General features: G+C 42.4%; 2 protein-coding genes and 1 long non-coding RNA gene across 5 annotated transcripts in view; 2 read left to right on the top strand and 1 right to left on the bottom strand.

The window, feature by feature from the left end:
* Positions 1-515: 515 nt before the first annotated feature.
* LOC111080158 lies at positions 516-1997 on the top strand. Its single transcript, XM_022375617.2, has 3 exons — positions 516-1225; positions 1299-1475; positions 1535-1997. The coding sequence occupies exons 1-3, from the start codon at positions 636-638 to the stop codon at positions 1860-1862; spliced, it is 1095 nt and encodes a 364-aa protein (XP_022231309.2). The 5' UTR covers positions 516-635; the 3' UTR covers positions 1863-1997.
* Positions 1998-2160: 163 nt separating this feature from the next.
* The window catches only part of LOC111080155 (carbohydrate sulfotransferase 4), a 32169-nt gene continuing 14057 nt past the window's right edge, over positions 2161-20272 (top strand). For 2 of the 3 annotated variants that reach the window (XR_002608450.2, XM_022375614.2), the window contains exon 1: positions 2170-3349. Coding sequence is in view for 2 of the 3 variants with exons in the window: in XM_022375614.2 (XP_022231306.2) it covers positions 2415-3349 (935 nt within the window). In the remaining variant the exon portion in view is untranslated. Of the gene's footprint in view, positions 3350-20272 lie in introns of all 3 variants that reach the window. The other variant, XM_022375615.2, reaches the window with a different exon arrangement.
* Positions 14273-19682, bottom strand: LOC121403944. Its single transcript, XR_005967571.1, has 3 exons — positions 19454-19682; positions 19169-19334; positions 14273-14488 (listed from the first exon to the last, which is right to left on the bottom strand). It is a non-coding gene; the product is annotated as an uncharacterized LOC121403944 (long non-coding RNA).

Genomic DNA, 20272 nt, shown 5'->3' with positions numbered 1-20272 from the left:
GAACAAAACGAAATTTTTCTTAAAGATTTGGGGCTTAGAAATGGTTTGATGATATTTTTTTTTTTTCTATGGCAGAACTTTTTTTTGAAGGTTTTTCGAAAACTGAAAAAAGCTTAAAAAAAAATACCAGACTTCAAAAATTCTTCAAAAAAAAGTTCTGCCATAGAAAAAAAACCATAATTCTTTAAAAAGTTTTAAATCCCCATATCTATCAGAAAAAGTCGGTTTGGATCCTTGAGGAAAAAAAAAGTTCGATTTTGTCGAGTAGTGTTATTGGATACAATACGTTCAGATATTTGTCGTCTAAAGCTTAAATTAAGTATTATCAAGACATGGCATATATTTATTTCTTTCCGTTAATCTGTTCTTGGTTGTAAATTTTGTGCTCGGATATTGAATGATATTCAAGGCAGGACATGGCTTGGGGATTTTGTTTGTAATCATTACTGAAGTGTGTGACAGTCAGGTCTGGGTCTGAGAGAAATATGTCTGAGATCACAGTTGACTCTTTTCCAGGCGTTCATTTCATTTAGTATTCGACGTAAATCATTCGTGAGAACACTAAAACCAGCAACAGATTTTGAGAATTATACCAAATTTTTCCGTTTAGCAAATTAAATTCGTAGTTTTCGATCATGGTTCAATTGACGCGCAGCACAAAATTTACCTGCATTTGCTTTGGCATCTACGTGTCGTATGCCGTGTTCATATTCCTGCTGTTGCCCCTGCTGATGCCCGATCCGGTGACCCTGCAGCGGTCGATGCTCGCCTACAAGACCCGTCACCTGGGCAACCTGACCAGATATACGCTGGAGACGGGCGGTGAGCCGATTCGCTCGCTGCTGGTCACATTCCGGGGCTCCGGCGCGCTGAAGCTGCTGGATAACTTGTCCTTTCAGCCGGGCTGCTATCAGCACTATGCCCCACTGATTGCCTACCAGAACCGCATGAATGCGGCGCAGCGGCACGAGGAGGCGCTGGAGGAGATTGTGGCGCTGTACAGGTGCGACTACAACAAGTCGGCGCCGATGCTCAGCTGGGGCATGCAGTCGTCCACTTTCCAGCGCTTCTATGGCGTGCAGTGGAAGAACAGCCTCATCTATCCGAAGGAGGTCTGCTGGGACCCCAAAGTCATGTCCGATATCTGCAAGATCCATCCGTTCCTCAACATGGCCGTGTACAATCTGAGGCTTGAGTTTCTGAGTAACCTGCTGGATCAAGAGGAGTGAGTATACCTACCTTGGAATACAATTTGTGTTGTTCATTCCTTACTGTTTTCCTGCTTCCTGCCCCCACAGTCTCAATGTTAAGATCCTTCTGCTGATCCGCGATCCCCGGGGCACAATGTACTCACGTTCCAACAGCGCTTGGTGCACCAACAGTCCGGACTGCGAGCCGGCGAATCTGTGCAGTGATATGGCCAGTGATTATGAAACGGCCATGGTTCTTCTGAAGCGTTTTCCGCATCGCTTTGGGTATGTCTACTATTATTACTTAAAGCATTCAAAATGTTAAACATCCGAATGTCCAACAGAATGGCGCGATACGAAGACCTTGCCAACAGTCCCGAGGAGACCGTGCAGAATATTTTCAACTTTTACGGCCTGCCAATGAAGCGGTCCAAGGAGGTGATCCGCGGCATCCATCCACGCAGTGCTCAGCGTGAGGCCGATGGCTGGGAGTTTCCCTGGCGGCATGCCAATGAACCGGCATTCGATTGGATGTACAAAATGAAGCACGAGGACATCAAAGCCGTTCAGAGTGTCTGCAAGGACACCATGAACATGTGGGGCTATCGTCTCATCAATGACTTTGAAGGCTTCTTTCCCGAGACCTTTCAGCCGTTGCTAGAAAAGGCTTGAATTTTACATTTGGAAATTTCTGCGCCCAAAAGTAACCCAAAAGGTAACCAGATGTTGTAAGCGAATAAGAATTTGAATTTATAGAGGAAATCGTTCAAGATGTTAATTTAATACAAGCATCTTAACAAGTTAAAAGTTGATTTTTATTAATAGAAATTTTTGAATTTAAGAATCGATAAATGGCGGCAGCAGCGCTGGACAGGGTGAAGCTTTGGCTCTCTCAAAACTCACAATTTAACGCAAAACTGAGCTCGAGCTCTCTCCCGCTGCTGTCGGTTTTTTTAAAGTAATCGCCGCAATATATCGAAACATGCGCATCACTTATTACACTAAAAACTTTTGGACCCGACCGGACGCGTACAACGGAAACATTTGTGAATAAGCGCGTAAAAACACAATAAACGCGTCTGCAACAATAACAATTGCAATGTCCTCCAGCTAAGTGGAGGCGCGGTATGTGTGCGAGCGTGTCAGTGGGAATGTGTTAGCCAACAGTGCAGTGCAAAAGTGTTACATTGCCAGCAATTAGTGGAGGAGCATTAACAGCCACAAATGAGCACAGCGGAAGTGGATGCGGACTTGGAGTCGTGTGCGCTACTCAACGCTAGTGATACCACCGTCGATCCTGGCAGGACACGCTCTAAGCAGCGCGTCAGTTTGAACTCGAAGCGTCGACGCAGCCGAATGTCGCGGCGGGCGAATCTCATTGGCATCTGTGGCGTGGGCAGTCTGTGCATCCTGCTGCTGATAGCCACCACCCAGCATCGACCCCTCACGACGCCCTTCAACCAGGGATCGGGCGGCGGCCCGGCGGCAGCGGCAGCGGCTGCCGCGCTTAGCCAGGCGGCCGCCTATGGCGTCGATGGTGGTCCCTCCAACTCCCTGGGCCGCAACTCCTTCTACGAACGCCTGCAGCAGCAGATGCAGCAGCAGCAGCCCTCGCAGACTGTCGTCTACAACCTGACAGCTACTATAGTGGATGTCCTGTCGGCTCAACGGTCGCGCATCCTCACCGAGATGGAGAACTTTGAGTATCCGCGCGGCGGTGCCGAGCGCCTCAGCGACATGACGCCCGCCACAAACGGCACACCCGTCCGCAGTGTGGTGGTCACCTCCTGGCGGTCGGGCTCCACCTTCCTGGGGGACATTCTCAACTCCATTCCGGGCAACTACTACCACTACGAGCCGCTGCTCGACTTTGGCATCAAGCAGGTCCGCGATCCCGACGACCAGGATCTGGCCGTGCAGAATCTCAAGAATCTCCTCAACTGCGACTATGCCGACATGACGGACTATCTGAACTTCGGCAAGACGCACACATATCTCTTCGAGCACAACACCAGACTGTGGGACGTCTGTCGCGAGTATCCGCGCTTCTGCTGGCGGCCCACCTTCCTCACGCGCTTCTGTCGCCTCTTCCCCATCCAAAGCATGAAGACGGTGCGGCTGCGCCTGGCGCAGGCCGAAAAACTGCTGGAGGATCAAAGGTGAGTGCTCCACGACACATATGTAAATGGACGAAGCGAGGGATGCTATAGAAAGTGAAAGGCGATAGATAACAACAGGCGTATTTGGGCGCCTGGTCGCCTGGTCGTAGTGTCGTGACGCATTTATGCGCTGTCCAAGTTCGTGATAAATGCAACAATAGAGAAACTTGGGGAGTTTATCTTGATGCGTATTTAATGCCACTAAAACATAAGCATTGCCCCTACAATTTCTGTGTGTGTTTCTCTCATCTACATTTCATTTCATTTCATTTCATTTATCTTGGAGCAGGCCAAGGCTCTCTCGCCTTTTGTGATAATTACTGATGCATACACTCGCACATATGTAATATATATGTATATTGTTGTGTCGTGTTTGACTGGGACTTGGTCAACTTGTAGTTGGATTATTCCGCTTATCGTACCCAGTATTTTCTGGCATTTGGAAACCCTTGGAACGCTTATCAAAATGTTGCGGAACTTTGTTTAATCTGAAATAATTTATAAACTATTTATCACAGACCAATTTAGAAGCTCTATAAAATTGATTGAGAAGTGGCTTTAAATCAATAATGAGTCCATGCCATTATCGCTAATTACAAACGCTGATTTATTTATTATTTGATAGTAAAATTCTCGCTGAATGAATCAATTGATAAAATGTATCTCTGCTGCCATATCATTTGTGGGCTTCCTGACATTCGCTTATCTGTAAGTTTTATTGCGGCAATAGGTCTAAGAGCTTAGCAGAGTTCTTTGAAACAAGATAACTACATATATAAATTAGAGGCAGTAAAAGATGGGGGATTACTGACTTACTGGGCTTCTCCAAGCGGATATGTATATGTATGACGTAAACTGCCTTATCAACGGTATTCCCGTCTTGTTTACTCTCAAGTGATTGCTTAGACGCTGCTTCCATTTCCACTCGACAAAAAATACTTGGAAATAAACCCAATATTTGCCTAGTGCTCAAAGCGAAAGAACTTTTAAGTAATTAAGTAATCTTTTGGGGTACATTTTGTATTGCAAAAGGCCCACTACATATTGCTCTCTTCCAAAATTAAAGATAAAATTCGTTTGCATGCAAATCACGTCCCCCCGCCATATACATATGTATGTTCTCATAAGTCTCAATTAGCAATTAGGAATATTGGTAGCAAAACTCATCGATCGCCAAACGTTTTGAGTGATTATTGCTGTTTGAACACTTGTTCTTTTGAGGTTTTATTTTGTCGGATTGTGTCGGATCAGGTTTCATTGCATCACCATTAAAATGGAAATGCAAAAAGGAAATCCTGCCCTCCTCCCAGCTATTGACATTTGGCAGAGTGAAAAACCCTTTCGCACACACACAGAGAGAAAGACAGAGAGAGAGCTAAGCAAATCCTCTGGCAATAGTCAACGAAATCGAATCGCTTCTAAGCATTTCCCTATCCCACAAAAGTTTCATTTACATAATTTCCCATTTAAAATGTAAGCCAAACAAACAAGCAACAACAAAAAAACAAAAAACGGAGGAGAGAGGACAGTAATCGATAAAATTAGTGTATAGAACAATCTCTGGCCAAGCAAACAGAAAAGGAAAATGTATTTGATTGATGTGATGGTGGGTCCTACAATTCCCTGCCCCCCCAATGCCCCCACCCTACACTCTGCAGCTGCTGCTGGCTTTGTGGTTTCGATTACATTTAGAGCTGCCAATGGTCCTCCAGCTGTCTCTATCTCTCTGTCTCTCTCTCTCTCTCTCTATAGGAGACATTAGGGATACTATGTATTGGTTTTGGCTTTTGTGTGGCTTTGCCAGCGGATTGTGTCAATGTTATGCAAAAGATTTACCCCACTAAACAAATTTCAATCAAATCGAGAGACAAACTGACATTTTTGTACACAGAATTTCGCTTCAATAAAAATAAATAGAAACCCGAATCGATGCAGATGTCATTTATGGGCCGGCCACACTCTCTCCATATGTCCCATCCCGTTGCTTGTAAATGTCAAAAGGAAAATGCTAGATTTCCCTTGATGGATGTTTGCTCCACTGGCTTGTGCTTTCCTTTCTCAGTTCTGTGGAAAAACAATTAACACACTAAATCATCAACATGAACATGAGCTGAAGAGTAACTTAAGACGGAAGAAGAAGTGTTGGCTGGCCAGTAAAGTAAATTAACAGACACTTGAAAATGGAGCTTGCGGAGTTTCTTTTAGCCTGCTCTTTCTGTGGCCTCTTATATACTCTTACCCTTATGCATGGATGGGGTATGCACCAGTTGTCTTCTCATCTTTTATAGCCCAAATATCCTTACAAATTCCATTCAAGTTGATAAGTTTCCCTTGAGGGATAGAAAACCAAATAAAAACCTCTTTGTTTATTCTAAAATAAATCCAAATCAAACATATTTCGTAGGCAGCTAGCTCCCCTTTTCCCCCGCTGCCTTTTTCCAATTTCTTACCATTTTTCCACTACTGATTCCACTTGAATCAAGTTATTTTCTCATTATTCTTGACCATTTTCACGAGAGAGAGATGCAAGTAAGTAGCTCTAGAAAGGGCACTTAAGCTTCGTCTCGCACTTAATTGCTGGCTTGGCTCTACTCCGGTTGCAACAGCAGCAACAGAAGCATCAGCAGCCCAACATTCTTTCACACTCTATTAACGCAAAAGTCTTGCCACAGTTCCAAGCCTCAGAGTGAGATGCATCAAAATTCCGGAAATGTTGTCCAGAACGGGTTTCGGCTGTGGGTTGAGATATACCTTCTTGTACGCTGGATACCCTAACCAGAGGAAGTTACTATAAATTTAAATTAAGCATGTAATTGGAATAGTAAGTAAACATAGCAACGACTCAAAAACTAGACTTCTTTTACTTTGTTTTTATTATTATTATTTTTGTTTGTTTTATGTTTGTGGTACGTGGTTAGATATCGGTTTTGTGGCGTAAATGGGTGAAAAGCAGCAATAAAAAAATTGTCGGCAACGCAAGACCAGGCCAAGAGACACACAAACACAAACACAGAGACAGCGAGAGAGAAAGAGAGAGAGAGACCGACCAGACCCAAAGCCAAAGCCAAATCCGAATGGACTCCTCTACGACTATGACAAAACTCTCTTCGGCCTGGCTGGCCGGCAGTGAAAGTGATTGATTTTTTTCGTACCTCTTTCTCCAGCAGCAGCGCCAGCTGCTCGCTCGTACTTGAAGTTTCGCTTTTCGGTGTTTGGTGTTTGGGCGTACAAATAATTTCTAAAAAAAAACATGGCCCCAAGACGACTGCGTTTTGGTTGTTTTGGGTTTTTTTTTTTTTAATTTATTTGCTGGTTTTTATGATATCGGGGGGAAGTTTGATGAGGCGTTGGATGGATGATAATGGCACATAATAATAATAAGTATAGAAATTTGGCTGGAAACCAGTTAGCCAGAAAACCAGTTGGAGTCCAACAGTCGGTGCGATGTATGTTGTGCATTTAATAGTTTTGCAAATAACCATTAAATATTTTAGTCAGAGGCAACGTCTTAAGAATTAGTTGGAAAAATTTGGAAATAAAATTTGCTTAAAAAATGATTGGAATTAAATATTACCCAAGGTTTAACTCTTAGAAAATACTTCAAATATTATAGAGAAAAATCTTAAAAGTAGCAAAAAATTATTTCTTTATTTTAAAATTAAATTTCAAACCTTCAAAATTCTTCAAATAAGTCAAACCGCAATCATAAGCCGCTGCGCTGTAGCCTTTATTCTTTTCTCCTGCAAAATAAATATAACTTTGCTGCAGCCATAAACATTTACCCCTCATAAAAACCAGAACAAAGGCACAGTCCAATCTTCAACGCTTCGGGGAACTAGAGCTAGAGCCAGAGCCGGAGCCAGAGCCGCAGACTCTTCTAATAACTCTGTGGATGGATCTTGTGTATGAGTGGTTCCCCCTTGTTCTCTGGGAGCGTGTGAAAATTACAATGATTTAGTGGCTGAAAGCAGGCCCATCGATCAATGGCATCGATCCGTCTAATGCAGCTAACGATGCCGCAGTTGCAGTGGCAGTGTCAGTGCCAGTCGCAGTGGCAGCCTCTGATGCCCCGAAACGCACCGCAAATTGATGAACCATAGATGGAAGAGGGTCTACAGTCTGCACTCCACTCCACTCGACCAGCCAGTCCCAAAACCACAACCAAAACGAATGTCATAAAGCTGCAGTGAGGTCTGTCGCCCCCCACCAAGCCCGAAGAAGTGGAGGGCCAAATCGCATTAGGCGATGCGAACCTTGTCTATGAGGGAATGCGGCATGGGTATGGGCTACTGCCACGACTACTTAAAGATTTACACCGCAACGCTCCGACCATAAATTCTGCCTGGTAATTGTGCAGCAAAAAAAAAAATAAAAACAACCGACAAGAAACAGAAACGGAATCTGAAAAGTAAAAAAAAGAAACCAAATAGTTCTCCTCAAGGCTGATCGAAGTTCTGGCTCACAGACGACGGAATGAATAGAGATATTCGTACTTCTTCAGCCATTCATTCTCTGGGAGTATCGTTTAGATTTTTTTTGTTTTATTTTTTTTCTGTCAGCGTTTAAAAATAACCAAACAAACGTCGATTGGATTGGTTTTGGAGTGTGGTAATGCCCAAAGAAATAAAAAAGAAGTGTTGGCACATTATCTAATGGATCTACAAAAAGAGGATTTCCAACAATTAATGATTGCAAAATGATATGGATAACAAGAAGCGGTTAACAGGTGTTTTAATTAAGAAAATGAAATTTCTATAAGATGGATCTAAGAATGGAAAGGCTTAAAAAAGAGACAGGAAACAATTGGAAACATTATTTTCTATATTTTATCACCATTTCTCGGTGAGAAACATCCTTGAAACTTTCTTCTGCCAGCCATGGCCTTAATTAAACTAAACCAAAAAACAACCCCCATAAAAAACAGATATTTAACAACTTTTTCGTTGTGTCCCGTGATTCCATTATGAATCCATAAAACTGTCTACAAACTGTGTTGCTGCGCTGACCTTAGCCCTTTGCCACGCTGTGTGGATGCCATTTTCACACCTAGAACTATATGGCCAGAACATCCCCCCCCACTGACACTCAACTCCTGCTTTTGGGTGTGATTTTATAAATATGTAATTTGGCGGAAAAACAGTAGACGACAGACACTCTGTTTTGTTTCAAAGTATGTTTTTGGAATTTTGTATGCATTTTTTTTGGTGGGAAACGGAAATAGAATTTATAAGTTGTAGTCGCTCGAATTCATATTTAAATTAAATATTTAAAATAAATAATAAATAAAAATAAATAAAATATACATTTTAAAGTTTTTCATATTTAAATTAAATATTTACATTCATTTTAAAGTTTTGCATATTTAGATTAAATAATTGCCGTATTAAAAAGACTTTCTAATACATTGATGCTAAAATCAAAGTTTTTTCTTTTTAATTTCACAGTTTGTATTTCTTAATTTAAATTTAAATATGGGTACATTTTTCTCTGAGTGTAATTACTTTATAATCGAAGTTGCAACTGCAATCCCCAGACTCGTAAAACTTGCAGGATACATTTCGTTTTGAAGCTCATTTCCTGAAGTTTCATTGGTTTTCCTTTTCGCTTTCGTTTCCGTTTCCTTTTCCCTTTTTTCTAAGGTTTGACCAAAGCTGCTTCCACATCTGCCATTCGTTCTATAAACACGTGAGTTCGTGAGGAAAATGCTACACCCACCACTACACTGTAGTCCACTCGATAGTAAAAGTATTTTGCTTTACTTTTAATGAGCGGCAAAAAGCTGTGCAGTTTTGTTTTTCTTTTCTGCTCAATCTCTTACCTTGCGCTGGCTTTTAATTGCAGATAGAGAGAGAGAGAGAGGGAGAACGAAGCGCCGTAGAAAGTCTTTAATTTCTTTTCTGTGGAAATTTTTAGCGGGAAAATTGCAATCGTCAGTGTCATTGTGTCCCAAGCGTGTGCTTTTCCTTCTGTCTGTCTTTATTTGTATTTATTTCTTTCTTTCTGTTTGTTTTGCGTTTTTCCCCCGTGATCTTTTCTTTTAATAATTGTGTGAATTTTCGCAGAGAGTTGCAAAGTAAAGTTTTCTTTTGAATCTATCTAAACCAAAGCCGGAACTTTTCTGCTTTTCTGCGGCTGCCTCCCAACTCGAACAATTTTCACTCTCTCAAAAGTGGTTTGCATCGTTTATCATCTCTCTCTCTCTCTGTAGCGGCGTCTTTCCGAGGGGGAGAGGGGCTCTCTGTTTGAGGAAATTGATAGTTTTTATTCTCGTTTTTAAAGTCGGTTAACTGTGGGGGGCCTGTGGGAAAGTTTTTCAATTGGGTTTCGGTTAGGTAAGATTTTATGGGCCATAAAAACAGCAGCAGAACTGAACTGTCGTTTCGGTGCCTTAGAAGATTCGCAGGGCAGTAGTCAAAGTCGGAAGCGCATCGGAAAATTAACGCTGATTATTCATGGAAAATAATGCCCGAATGGTGTCTAATTATACGCTAATTAACTGCCATGTAACTGGCATACGGTTATGACTATGACGGGTATGCCATTTACTAGACTTTCACAGCAGAAAGCTGTAGCAGTGGCAAAGTAGGCAGCTTTAACAGTGTCGTAGCAGTCAGCAAAATTTAATTTTGTGCCAAATAATTACATTTTTGCACCATTAATTTTTCGTTGTTTAACCAAAATTTATTACATGCTGTAATACTATCTAATTTCGTACGCTAATAAATAATGTGTTTACTGTCCTGCCATGTGGCTTCCATATGGGTAAAAACGCGAAAATAAATGCTGTATGCTGTGGCCTAATTTGGGGATTATTTGGGAATTTAACAACCAATTAGCAATGGATTATACGCATTGATTCCCATCGATCAACTCTTTCCCCCCCAAAACCTTGCTCCCCTTCACATCTTTGTATACAATAAAAATGTTTTGCTGCATAAACATTTTGCACTTATTTCGATTGGAAACTTTTTCTATTTCAGTATTTTCCTTGACTCTATTTCGGGTGGGGGAGGCTCTAAATAATCCTCTCCCTGTCCCCGTACCCTGCCTCCATCCATATATCCGTAACATTTTTGCTAAGCACCATTTTTGTTGCTGTTGTTGTTTTATGCTTTACACGAGTATTTTTTCTGCTCTGTTTTAGTTTTTAAGGAGCCAACGTGTATCCAACGCGAAACGAATTTCCTGTCTTCAGTTTCGTTTTTGGTAACTAAAGCCCAGTGTCGGCGGAGCTTGTGCTCTGTTGTGCAGGAGGTTCTGCTGTCGGAAGTCCGCTGCAGTCGGGTTACACCCACCCACAGACACACACACCCACGGACACATCCCATCCGGCCCTATAAACCCCTGCTTGCCACACCACACCCGCTCCCGCTCCCGCTCCTGCTCTTGTTGTACCATTTTAAGTCGAGTCTGTGGCCATTTATTTATGCATGTGGAGCAAGTTTTTGCTAGCCCTGCTACTTTTTAAATGATCCTTGCTGTCGGGCGAAAGGAGAAAAAAAGAAGAAACAAAAAATCCGAATCGACATTGTCTGAGTGGGGGATAGGGATGGGATGTCCTGTTCTGTCCGCCATGTGGGCGTCTCCTGTGGCAGGCTTTCGACTGAATTTTACGTAAGTAAGACTCGAGCCGTAGTTGAGCCTCTCAGAGAGGAAGATAGAGAGAGAGCGAGAGAGAGCTGTTGTCGGAGCAAGTGAAGCGTAGTGAAGTGCTTTGATTGCATAAGAACATTTTCTCTGTCTGCCCCCTGGGTAAATTGTTCCGTTTCCCATAACCATAGTTAAAACAAGAGACTGCAGCAGGCAGGCGGATGGTAGGAAGGAAGGAAGGGAAGGGAAGGTCGAGCAAGTTGCTCAAAGATTTATGGCCTCTGGCTGAATTATACTCTTGCCACAAACTAAATGAAATAATTGAACAATGTGTGTGGAGAACAGGACTTTGCATGGACTTTGGGTGCTTCCAAGGGTCTTAGATTACAGATAACCTTCCAGTGAAGGACCCAAAAGGTGTTCCCTGTACTCCATTTGAATGTTAGTGCGCTCCATTTGGCTTATGCAAAGGTCTGAGAGTGGTTTCTGCAGCCTCATTGGAGCTGTTTCTTTTTCAGAATTTGGCATGGTATATAATCTTTAAATTCGTATATCTCTGCCTCTATAATCTCTCTCCATAAGCCATCATCGTTATGGTATATCACCTTATTTTTGCACTCTGTTTTTTGTTTTTTTTTTCTGCAACATTCTCTTGTAGCTTGAGCTAATACACTTTGCTCTGACCCCGAAAGCTCTTTCTAGCGTCCAAAAAAAAAAAATGCCTCTGGTTTCTGTAGACACATTAAAGGCAAGAAAAGGCGCTCTAAGAGCTGCCTGGCTGCCTGGCCCCCTGGAGGCACTCATTTCATAGAGCTACCAATCTAAATTACCACCAAATCCCAGATGCTCTGCACTCTCCAGTTCTCTTTTTCGCTCCTACCCTCCCCTGCCTTCGTGCCTTGCTGTTCTTTGACAGCTTTGTGGCTATCATTAGCACAAGGTACAGATCCTGACCTCCCCCACTGGCAGCAGCCGCCACCCTCCACCGTAGATGCCCCTGCAGCCACCCAAAAGACGCTGTTAAAGACTGTAATCTGTTGGCTGCACTATTTTTGCCGCTCGGGCTCACGTACCTTTTGGATAGGAGATATATTAGCCTAATTTATGCGCGAAAGTTTCCCGTCCGTTGTTGGAGGGGAGGGAGCTCCCAAGTCTCTCAATGGCTGGGCAATTTGAGCGTCCATGACTGTTAATGATTGAGTGAAGTGGAGTGGAGTGGCGTCTGAGGCAGTGAAGGGAAAAAATAGAAGAAGAAGGCGGAGGAGAAGGCCCCAGTTTCGATTGAAAGCCAGGCCAACTGCAGGCCGCATTATAAATTGTTTCTAGTCATGACACGCATTTCTACCTCTGCCTTTGCCTCTGCCTTTGCCTCCAACTGCAGTTACCTTATCCCTCCAATCAGTCAGTCAGTCAGTGAGTGAGTGAGCGAGGGAGCGAGGGAGCGGGACTTTCTCTTTTGGGGCTCTTCGTTTTAGGCCCGGGCTCATTAAATTCCGTTCACACTCTTGTACTCTCGTACGACTTCTGAGTGCCGTCTGTTGCCCTGCTGTCTGCTGCCTGCTGTCTGATGTCTGTTGTCTCTTCTGCAGTTAATCACAATTTAACTCGAGCTTTAAACTGGGTTATGGTGATGCGAAGGAGTAGCAGCCACAGCACAGCAGCCATGTGAAATCTTCTTGCTGGCTCTGTCTCTGTGGCTGTGGCTGTCTTTGTTTTTAATTTTTCCATTTTCCAAAGCCTCGAGAGTGCGGTATGTGTGGTCCGGTTCGTTTTTTTTTTTTATCTTCTATGTAGCTGTAGCTGTTGCTGCCGCTGCCGCTGCTGCTGCTTTCCTATTACCAACTTTAAAGATTGTCATGCCGCGCTCGTTTTCCATTGTTGTTTAGATGTTTTTGCACTCGTTGTGTGTATCCGCTTACATCAAACAGAAAGAGCATCAAACGGGGGGCACAACACAACTATCATGAGAGAGATTCTGGCTGAATATGCGACTAACCCAATACCCATTGAAAAATATGAAATTATATATGAAATTATTATATTATAAATTAAATTATTATATATATTATATTAGATACAAAATAAATTATTATATAAAAATTAATTTCATATTTGTGTTGCACAAATTAGAACTAACTCTTATATCTAAAACTAAGAATTATTTTAAATTTGTATGCCAAGGGAGCTATCCCTTGATCGACATTGCTCATCGATAGTTTCCAACTTCATGTCACATTCATACAATCCTCCAATGATCACTGGGCCATCCATCCAAACACAACAATGACAAAAAGCACAACAAATACATTGGAAAACTTCCGTTGTAACGGCTCTAGATATTTATATGCCCATTCCTCTTTATGCTTGCTGTTAATTTTTTCTATCCCCTCCCCGTGTCTCCACTGCCTTTGCATACATACATACATACATACATATATGTATGTACATGTATATACTTATGCTCAAAAGGCACAAAGATATAGAAGAACTTCAGAGGAAGAAGGGGCGGGACGTTCCGTTCGTTTGTAGTCTGTTCGCGTCACTCTGCCCGGCATCTCCTATACACACACACACACACACACACACACACACACACAGTGACACACAAAAGTGTGTCGCCATGTTCATTAAAAAGCAAATGGGCAAGCACTTGTTAAATTAATAAACGACAAAAAACGACAGACAGAGGGACGAACGGACGGACGGACGGAAGAGCAGGGAAAAACAGAACGCGATGGATGCTATGGAAACTCTGCTCTCAATCTCAAGGAAGTGCTTTGCTCGCGGATGAGAAGGGAGCGTGGGGAGCCAATGGGAGATGGAATGAATACCTTCTGGGACTCGGATTGGGCCTGGCACTGGGACAGAGAATGCCTTTTATGTTTTCACGCTCCTCCAGAGCTTCGAATTCCATTGCTCTTTTATCAAAACAGTTTTTTATTGTAATGAAAAATAATTTAATTAATTTGGATTTATTTTTAAGAAGCTTTGTAAGGGATACTACGTTATTTGAAAGAGGAAGGAATGTAACCCCTCTCACAAGGGTATTTTTGTAGAACAGCACCTTTGGATACAAGATACAACGACAGTTTGTATTCCCCTAGTTTCCAACAATTTTCTGTACAATTCTGTAGTTTTTATTCAACGTTTCTGCTTTCAATACCATTTGAAACTTCTTTGCTTTATATTTAATACGATCCCAGACTTCAAGTGAAACTTCTTTTAAGTTTTCTTCATTTTATCGTTTTTCATCGTCCAAACCAACAAAAACTTCTTCTTCATTTCGGCTCAAACCTTCCATCCTTGACCTTCCACAATCTGCTGCGCCGTCCCAAAAAAAAAGAAAACGCCACCCCAAGCAATAAATTGATTTTTCTGTTGTATTTTGCAATCTGTTCCATTTGGCTGGCAGATTTGTTAAACAGATTGTCAACATTTAAACTGCAAACAGGGGAGCCTTGGAGACACATGATTACCTGTTCGAAATTCTCTCTCCAGAGGGGCACCGACACCTCCTCCCATCGTGCCGCTGGCCATGCTTCGTAGGATCTATAAAATCATAAAATTCTGTGCCTTAGTTTCCGTGGAATTTGGTTTGTCAACGCCGGCGGATGGTAATATATATTGTTATAAAATAATACAAAATGCCGAGAGCTTTTCTCTTCTCTTGGTTGTATCCTACCCCGTCTCCTCGGGTTGGCCTGATGCCGTGGCCTTTATATATTTTTTTGTTTGCCGGCTTTTTGGCTCTTGGCCAAAAAGGAAAATGTTGTCTTTGCCACACGTTTTCTCGCTTTTCCCTCATTTCTTTGCTCTTTCTTTTGTGTCTTTCTGTGTGCGAGTGTGGCTAACACGGACATTTGCGCTACTCTCCGGCTAAAAACCCGCACTTGAACAACTCTGCCCCCGAATACCATGCCATACATATTTTATTTCGCTTGCGTTTTAGTTTTTCCTTCTCTTTGGTTTTTGTGGCACACGCAAACCAGGAAGGAGGCAAGGAATGGAATGGGATGGAGCCACAGCCTACTCCAGGAACTAATTCCCATAACTATAAGCGTGCCCTCGCCATATGTGTGTGTGTGTGTGTGTGGGGGGTTTGTCGGAGTACATCTGTCGATCGCACGTGTGCAGGACCTGACATCAACCCAAGGCCGGTTCCTTTCCTTTCCTTTACTTCCCTCACGGGTAACTGAATTAGCAGTCCGTCCCCGCTTTGATACTGATACAGACATTAGCTAGTACATATGTATGTGTGTAAATATTTATGTATTTATGTACATTACGAGGGTTTGAGTGGGTTTTGTGTTCTCTATCTATCCTCAGTTGTCACGAAATATTCCAATTTTGTATTAAATATTTAAAAGCTCCTGGAGATATGCATTAGGTATCCAAGGTATCTGCCATAAAAGGTTATTATATTATGAATTTTATAATTTTTTGGTGCAGCTTCAAAGTTTAACTCTTCTGCCATTTTTTGCTTATAATTTAGCTAAGTTCGGATGAAAGATATGTATACTCTATATGTATATATATGTATGATAATAAGGTATCAGGTATTTGCATAAACGTAGGGGAAAATTAGGCCGAAAATTAGGCCATGTTCACGACGTTATTAGGGAGTGACAATACCGCTTTATGCTTCAGATTTGATCTATAAACTGATCTACGCAGCAGATATAAAGATAATGCCATAAAGTACATTGTAATTAAGCTATAAAGCATATTCAGACAATAGATACGCCGCTTTCGGGGTTGGGCAATACATCTTGATAATGCCAAAGACATGAATGAACCATAAAATAATTATGCATAATTCTACTTATCTGATGTTTGCATAAATTATGTTTTAATTAAGCCATAAAGTATATTTTGAAGGAAGTGTTGCCGCCTTAGGGAGTGACAATACTTCTTTACATGTACTTTGTGCCTGCAATGTGTGATCCATAAAACCAGTTAGAGATTTCACAATGTTTGAGATTCCAATCTAGAACATCAAATGGTGTGTACACCTGACTTATCCATATAATAATAAATAAAATTGAAGGCCTTGTAAATTATACCTTTTTGGGTGTGAATAATATCCATTAATCAGCAATCAAAACTTAAGTTGTGTCTTATAAGAAAACTATCATATTACATAAATTATACTTGACCTCGACTGACTCTCTAGCATTTTGTTTATAAGCATTGTTTTTGGCATTCTTCAATAGATATTTTAGTACGAATAAATGTATGAATTTAGCACAAATTCTTCTACAAAAATAGTTGTGGCTGCTGCGGTTATTCCATATATTACTCGTATAATGAAATATTTTTGTATAATTAGTTGTGGCATTTCCATGAGGCCCAAATGGGTCACACAGAGACCCATCTTTTGGGCTTTTGGGGGGCTCGTACTTGTCTCATTTCTCTCGCTCATTTGCACTGTGTGTAAGCCATGGCGATGACAAGCTGGCTGACAGGCTGCGATATTCTCCAGCGATATTTCATTTGGGGTCGCTGTCGCTTAGTTCCGCCACTCATTACATAAGCCTTTCCACATGGCATTGCATAATGGCGCACTGTGCCCGTGCCCGTGCCCCAAACTCTCAGAGCTGCTCCTCCCGTCTTTTTGTTGCTTCAAATTAAGTTTTAAGCATCGTCGAGCGGGACGATGACGCTCTGTCAGGCGTTGCTCGTTAGTACGTGTCAGTGGCACAGCCACAGCCGCACAATATGCACTACACTCTGTCCTCCTCCTCCTCCTCATACTACTACTACTGCTACGACCTACGAGAGTATCTCCAAATCCTCAAATGCCTCTATGGATGCCTCTCCCTACAGCCGCCTCCCAGTCACGTCCTTTTGTTGCAGACCCACAAAATCTTTGGCATTGCGGCAGCAGGAGGCGATAGGGGGAAGGAACACTTGTCTAACGCTTTTCCTGGTGTGTTATTTTTTCCTGTGTGTAATTCCATTATTTTACAAAAATACTCTGCAGTCAGCGGAAATATTTTGATATCTTGATACGGAAAAGGGGCAGAAGCAGCTTACTTTTGACTGTGAAAAAGGGGGAAAAAGAGTTAATTCTCTAAAGAAGAAACTATCTACATATATCTGCCACTAAAATCTCATTCAATTACAGCATTTTGCAGAAGAATGTACAACAAAATGCGGAGAAGAAACTCCTGAATTCCCAAAATTCCCAAACAGCTAGAAAATGTCTGTAGAGTTGATAGCAAGATATATTCTCCATTTCATTAGATGGAATCCCATCCAAGTAAACCATCTTCTGGCATAATCTTTCACAAAATGCCTTCACCATGTAAGAATCTCCTCTTACTAGTGGGATAGCCACAATCGGCAATGCCACAGATTTGTCTGCTCCTTCATCCACTTTATACTATACCGACACACAATTTGTTTAAATATTTGAAGCAGCCAGAAGAGGAGAGACACACGGAACGTACAACTTTTGGTATTCCCAACGGCAGACAGAGAGGGAGGAGAACGCTGAAATAAACCATCCTTAGAGCAGGAGGAGCTGGAGTACTACCCTCCTTGCCTCCTCTTTGGCGGCAAACAAGTTTGGTTTTACCTGCGAAATTTTCCATTTCATTTGCTTTGGCCAACATTTTGTTGCATGTTATTTGGGTTGCTACTGCTATTGCTGGCTGCTGGCTGCCTCCTGACGGAATGAACAACTGACACATTGAGCTCAAATTCTATTAGCCAAAAGTCCGTGTTGCAATTTTCTCCGACATGTTTCGCTCAAGTGCTCCAACGGCTGTCTGTCTGTCTGTACGCAGCACGTGCCCCAAAACAGAGGGGCACGGGGAAAACAAAGCGAGTGCCCTTGCAAAATAGAAAAAGAAAAGATAACCCTGAACTAATGTTCGCAACTCATCAAAGGGAAAATTGCAAAGATAAAGCTACAATTGAGGATTGTTTTTTTTGCAGCCATAGGAAATTATTTAGAGCAAGGAAATTAGTTGCAGAAAATACAGAAAAGTATCTACTAATGGTGGAACCATTTGGAAATAAATTTGGAAATATGTGGAAACATTTGAGGAATTCCATTTAAATATTTCTTGGTGCAATAGTTCGATTTTCTCGTAGGCAAAAACGTGGCTAAAAGTCGATCAAATGAATGCTCTGAAATGGGGTTTTATAGACCGCAACTCTGGCCTCGATTGGATTGGCTTGGCTTGGCTCTCTGCACTCCACTTCCCGTATCGAATTTCAGTTATGGCTGGTTATAATGGATCCGCAGATCTCAGAGAACAAGGTTGTCATGGCTCTGGCTGTGGCTCTGTCTGTGGGTCCACCGTTGGCTCTGTCATCGTCATTATTGGCTCATTATAATTATCAAGTTGCAATTTCTCGCTGCTCGCTGCTCGCTGCTCTCCGCTCTCCAGACAATTCATTCTGCTCTAAATTATTTCCCCTCCCTCTCTGGCTATGCGGCTATGCCACACGCCTTTGCCGTTGGTTGGCTCTTGGCTGTTCGCTGCCGCTGCTGCTGCTGCTGCTGCTGCTGGCTGCAACATTCGAAAACTGTAAATTGTTGCCACAATAATCGCAATAATTAAAAGCGAGCAACCGGCCACAAATCATGAAAAAGAGCAGGAGCTGCGCAGCGTGAAAAGCAACAGCCGAAGCGGCGGGGGGGTGAATGGGAAATGCTTCAGAGGTAATTGTGGAAAATCTAGAACAGCGCGCTCTGTTTGTGGCCCAGGGATCGGTCGTGGGGCGTTTTTGTGAAAGGGTTCTCCAGCCGATCGGCAATTAAAATAAATGACTCGACGGCATTCGGAGGCGCTCTCCTTTTGATGTGTGCCATGGATACTCCGCGTATGGCAGATAAGCCATTGAAATTGAGAAGGAAATTGCATTCGAGGGAGGCAAGAGGCAAGCCATGCCCGTCCATTTGTTCGATAAAACTAAGACATTGAGTGCCCAAGATACGGAAATTGGCCGAAGAAAAGGTGGCCAGAAATCTGTTCTCCCATAAATGAACACCAGAACGCGCAAATTTCTCCTTCCAATATGCCATTACCATTACCATTATCTAATCACCGCAAAAGCAGATGAGAAATTTGCATTTCGAGGTGACTTTTAATCTCGTTTTCGTTTGCAGTCTCAGGTAAAAATATCTGTCGACTTTTGTGGTAAACAGATAGCTGGCCTTTTTTTTTTTACGATATTTATATATACATATATATGTATGTATGTATATTAGTGTACCTTTCTGGGGTTTATCTTCCGACTTGGACTTGTTTTGTTTGCTGGAGCTTTCTGCCACTTAACCTTGGGATTGGCGCCCAACGTGACTTTTGCTTAACAACCTGAACCACGTCCCAAAAGGCAGATGTGGCACTCTGCGTATCTTTCCCCGCAGTCCTGGTCCTCACTGTGGCAACAAAGACAAACAACAGTGTCAACTCATTCGGACGCACACAGCAGGTGGGTGTGTTGCATGGCGGGGGCATGGGGCAGGGGATGGGGCACAGCGGCCACATACAAAGTTACGCAGTTCACTTTTCCTTTTCAGTTTTCTGGGACTCTCTTGGTATTTTTTGTTGGATACCCTTGGCACTGAGGGAAAGAAATAGCCATCTACGACCTCAGCAGAGCCTTTAGCGGCGACGTCTCTGTGTGCCAGACGCAGTATAGCGAAAGGAGAGATTTATCGCATAGAAATATTATAGAATAAATAAATAAAACCCCCTTAAAACTGTATAGAAACAATCAACTTGAAAGGGTATAGCCATATTCTCCTTGCTTACTTTGTTTTTTGTGTACTTCGTTTGCATATGTCACAGAAGCGAAGGGGCCATGAAACGGGGCCAGAAACAGGCAAGGAAGCAGCGGCGAGACACCTGGGCTCTGTGGCTGAGTGTGTCACCGAGTGACTGTTCCGCCGATTGCTCCTTGATGTTTAATTAAGGTGCAGAGTCAAGGATTTGCATGCATACAGAAAAGGTGTTTAATAAATCGAAATGAAGGGAAAGAGGGAGACAGAGAGAGAGAGAGAGAGAGAGATAAAAAGAGGTTTTTAAATCGAAAACAACGAACATGCAAAAAAGTGAATGGCATGGAAAGTTTCGGATGAGTCAAGTTTCGGAAATGCATCTTGAGAGGCAATACAAAGTGCATCTCGAAATGCAAAGCGCAGCTGTTCAATTGGCATTTCGTGTATATGTATACATAACTATATATACATACATATATTTACTCGTTGTTTTGAGTCTCTTTCCATTCTGTTCCTAACACTTGTTGCAATATAATTAGAAGACAAGTATCATTATTTGCAGATCGTGTGTCGCTTCGAGCAAATATTTGGCTATT

The sequence above is a fragment of the Drosophila obscura genome, unplaced genomic scaffold, assembly GCF_018151105.1.
Source record: "Drosophila obscura isolate BZ-5 IFL unplaced genomic scaffold, ASM1815110v1 contig_179, whole genome shotgun sequence".
Classification (NCBI taxonomy): Eukaryota; Metazoa; Arthropoda; class Insecta; order Diptera; family Drosophilidae; genus Drosophila; species Drosophila obscura.
This window is presented reverse-complemented; position numbering and strand designations above follow the sequence as displayed.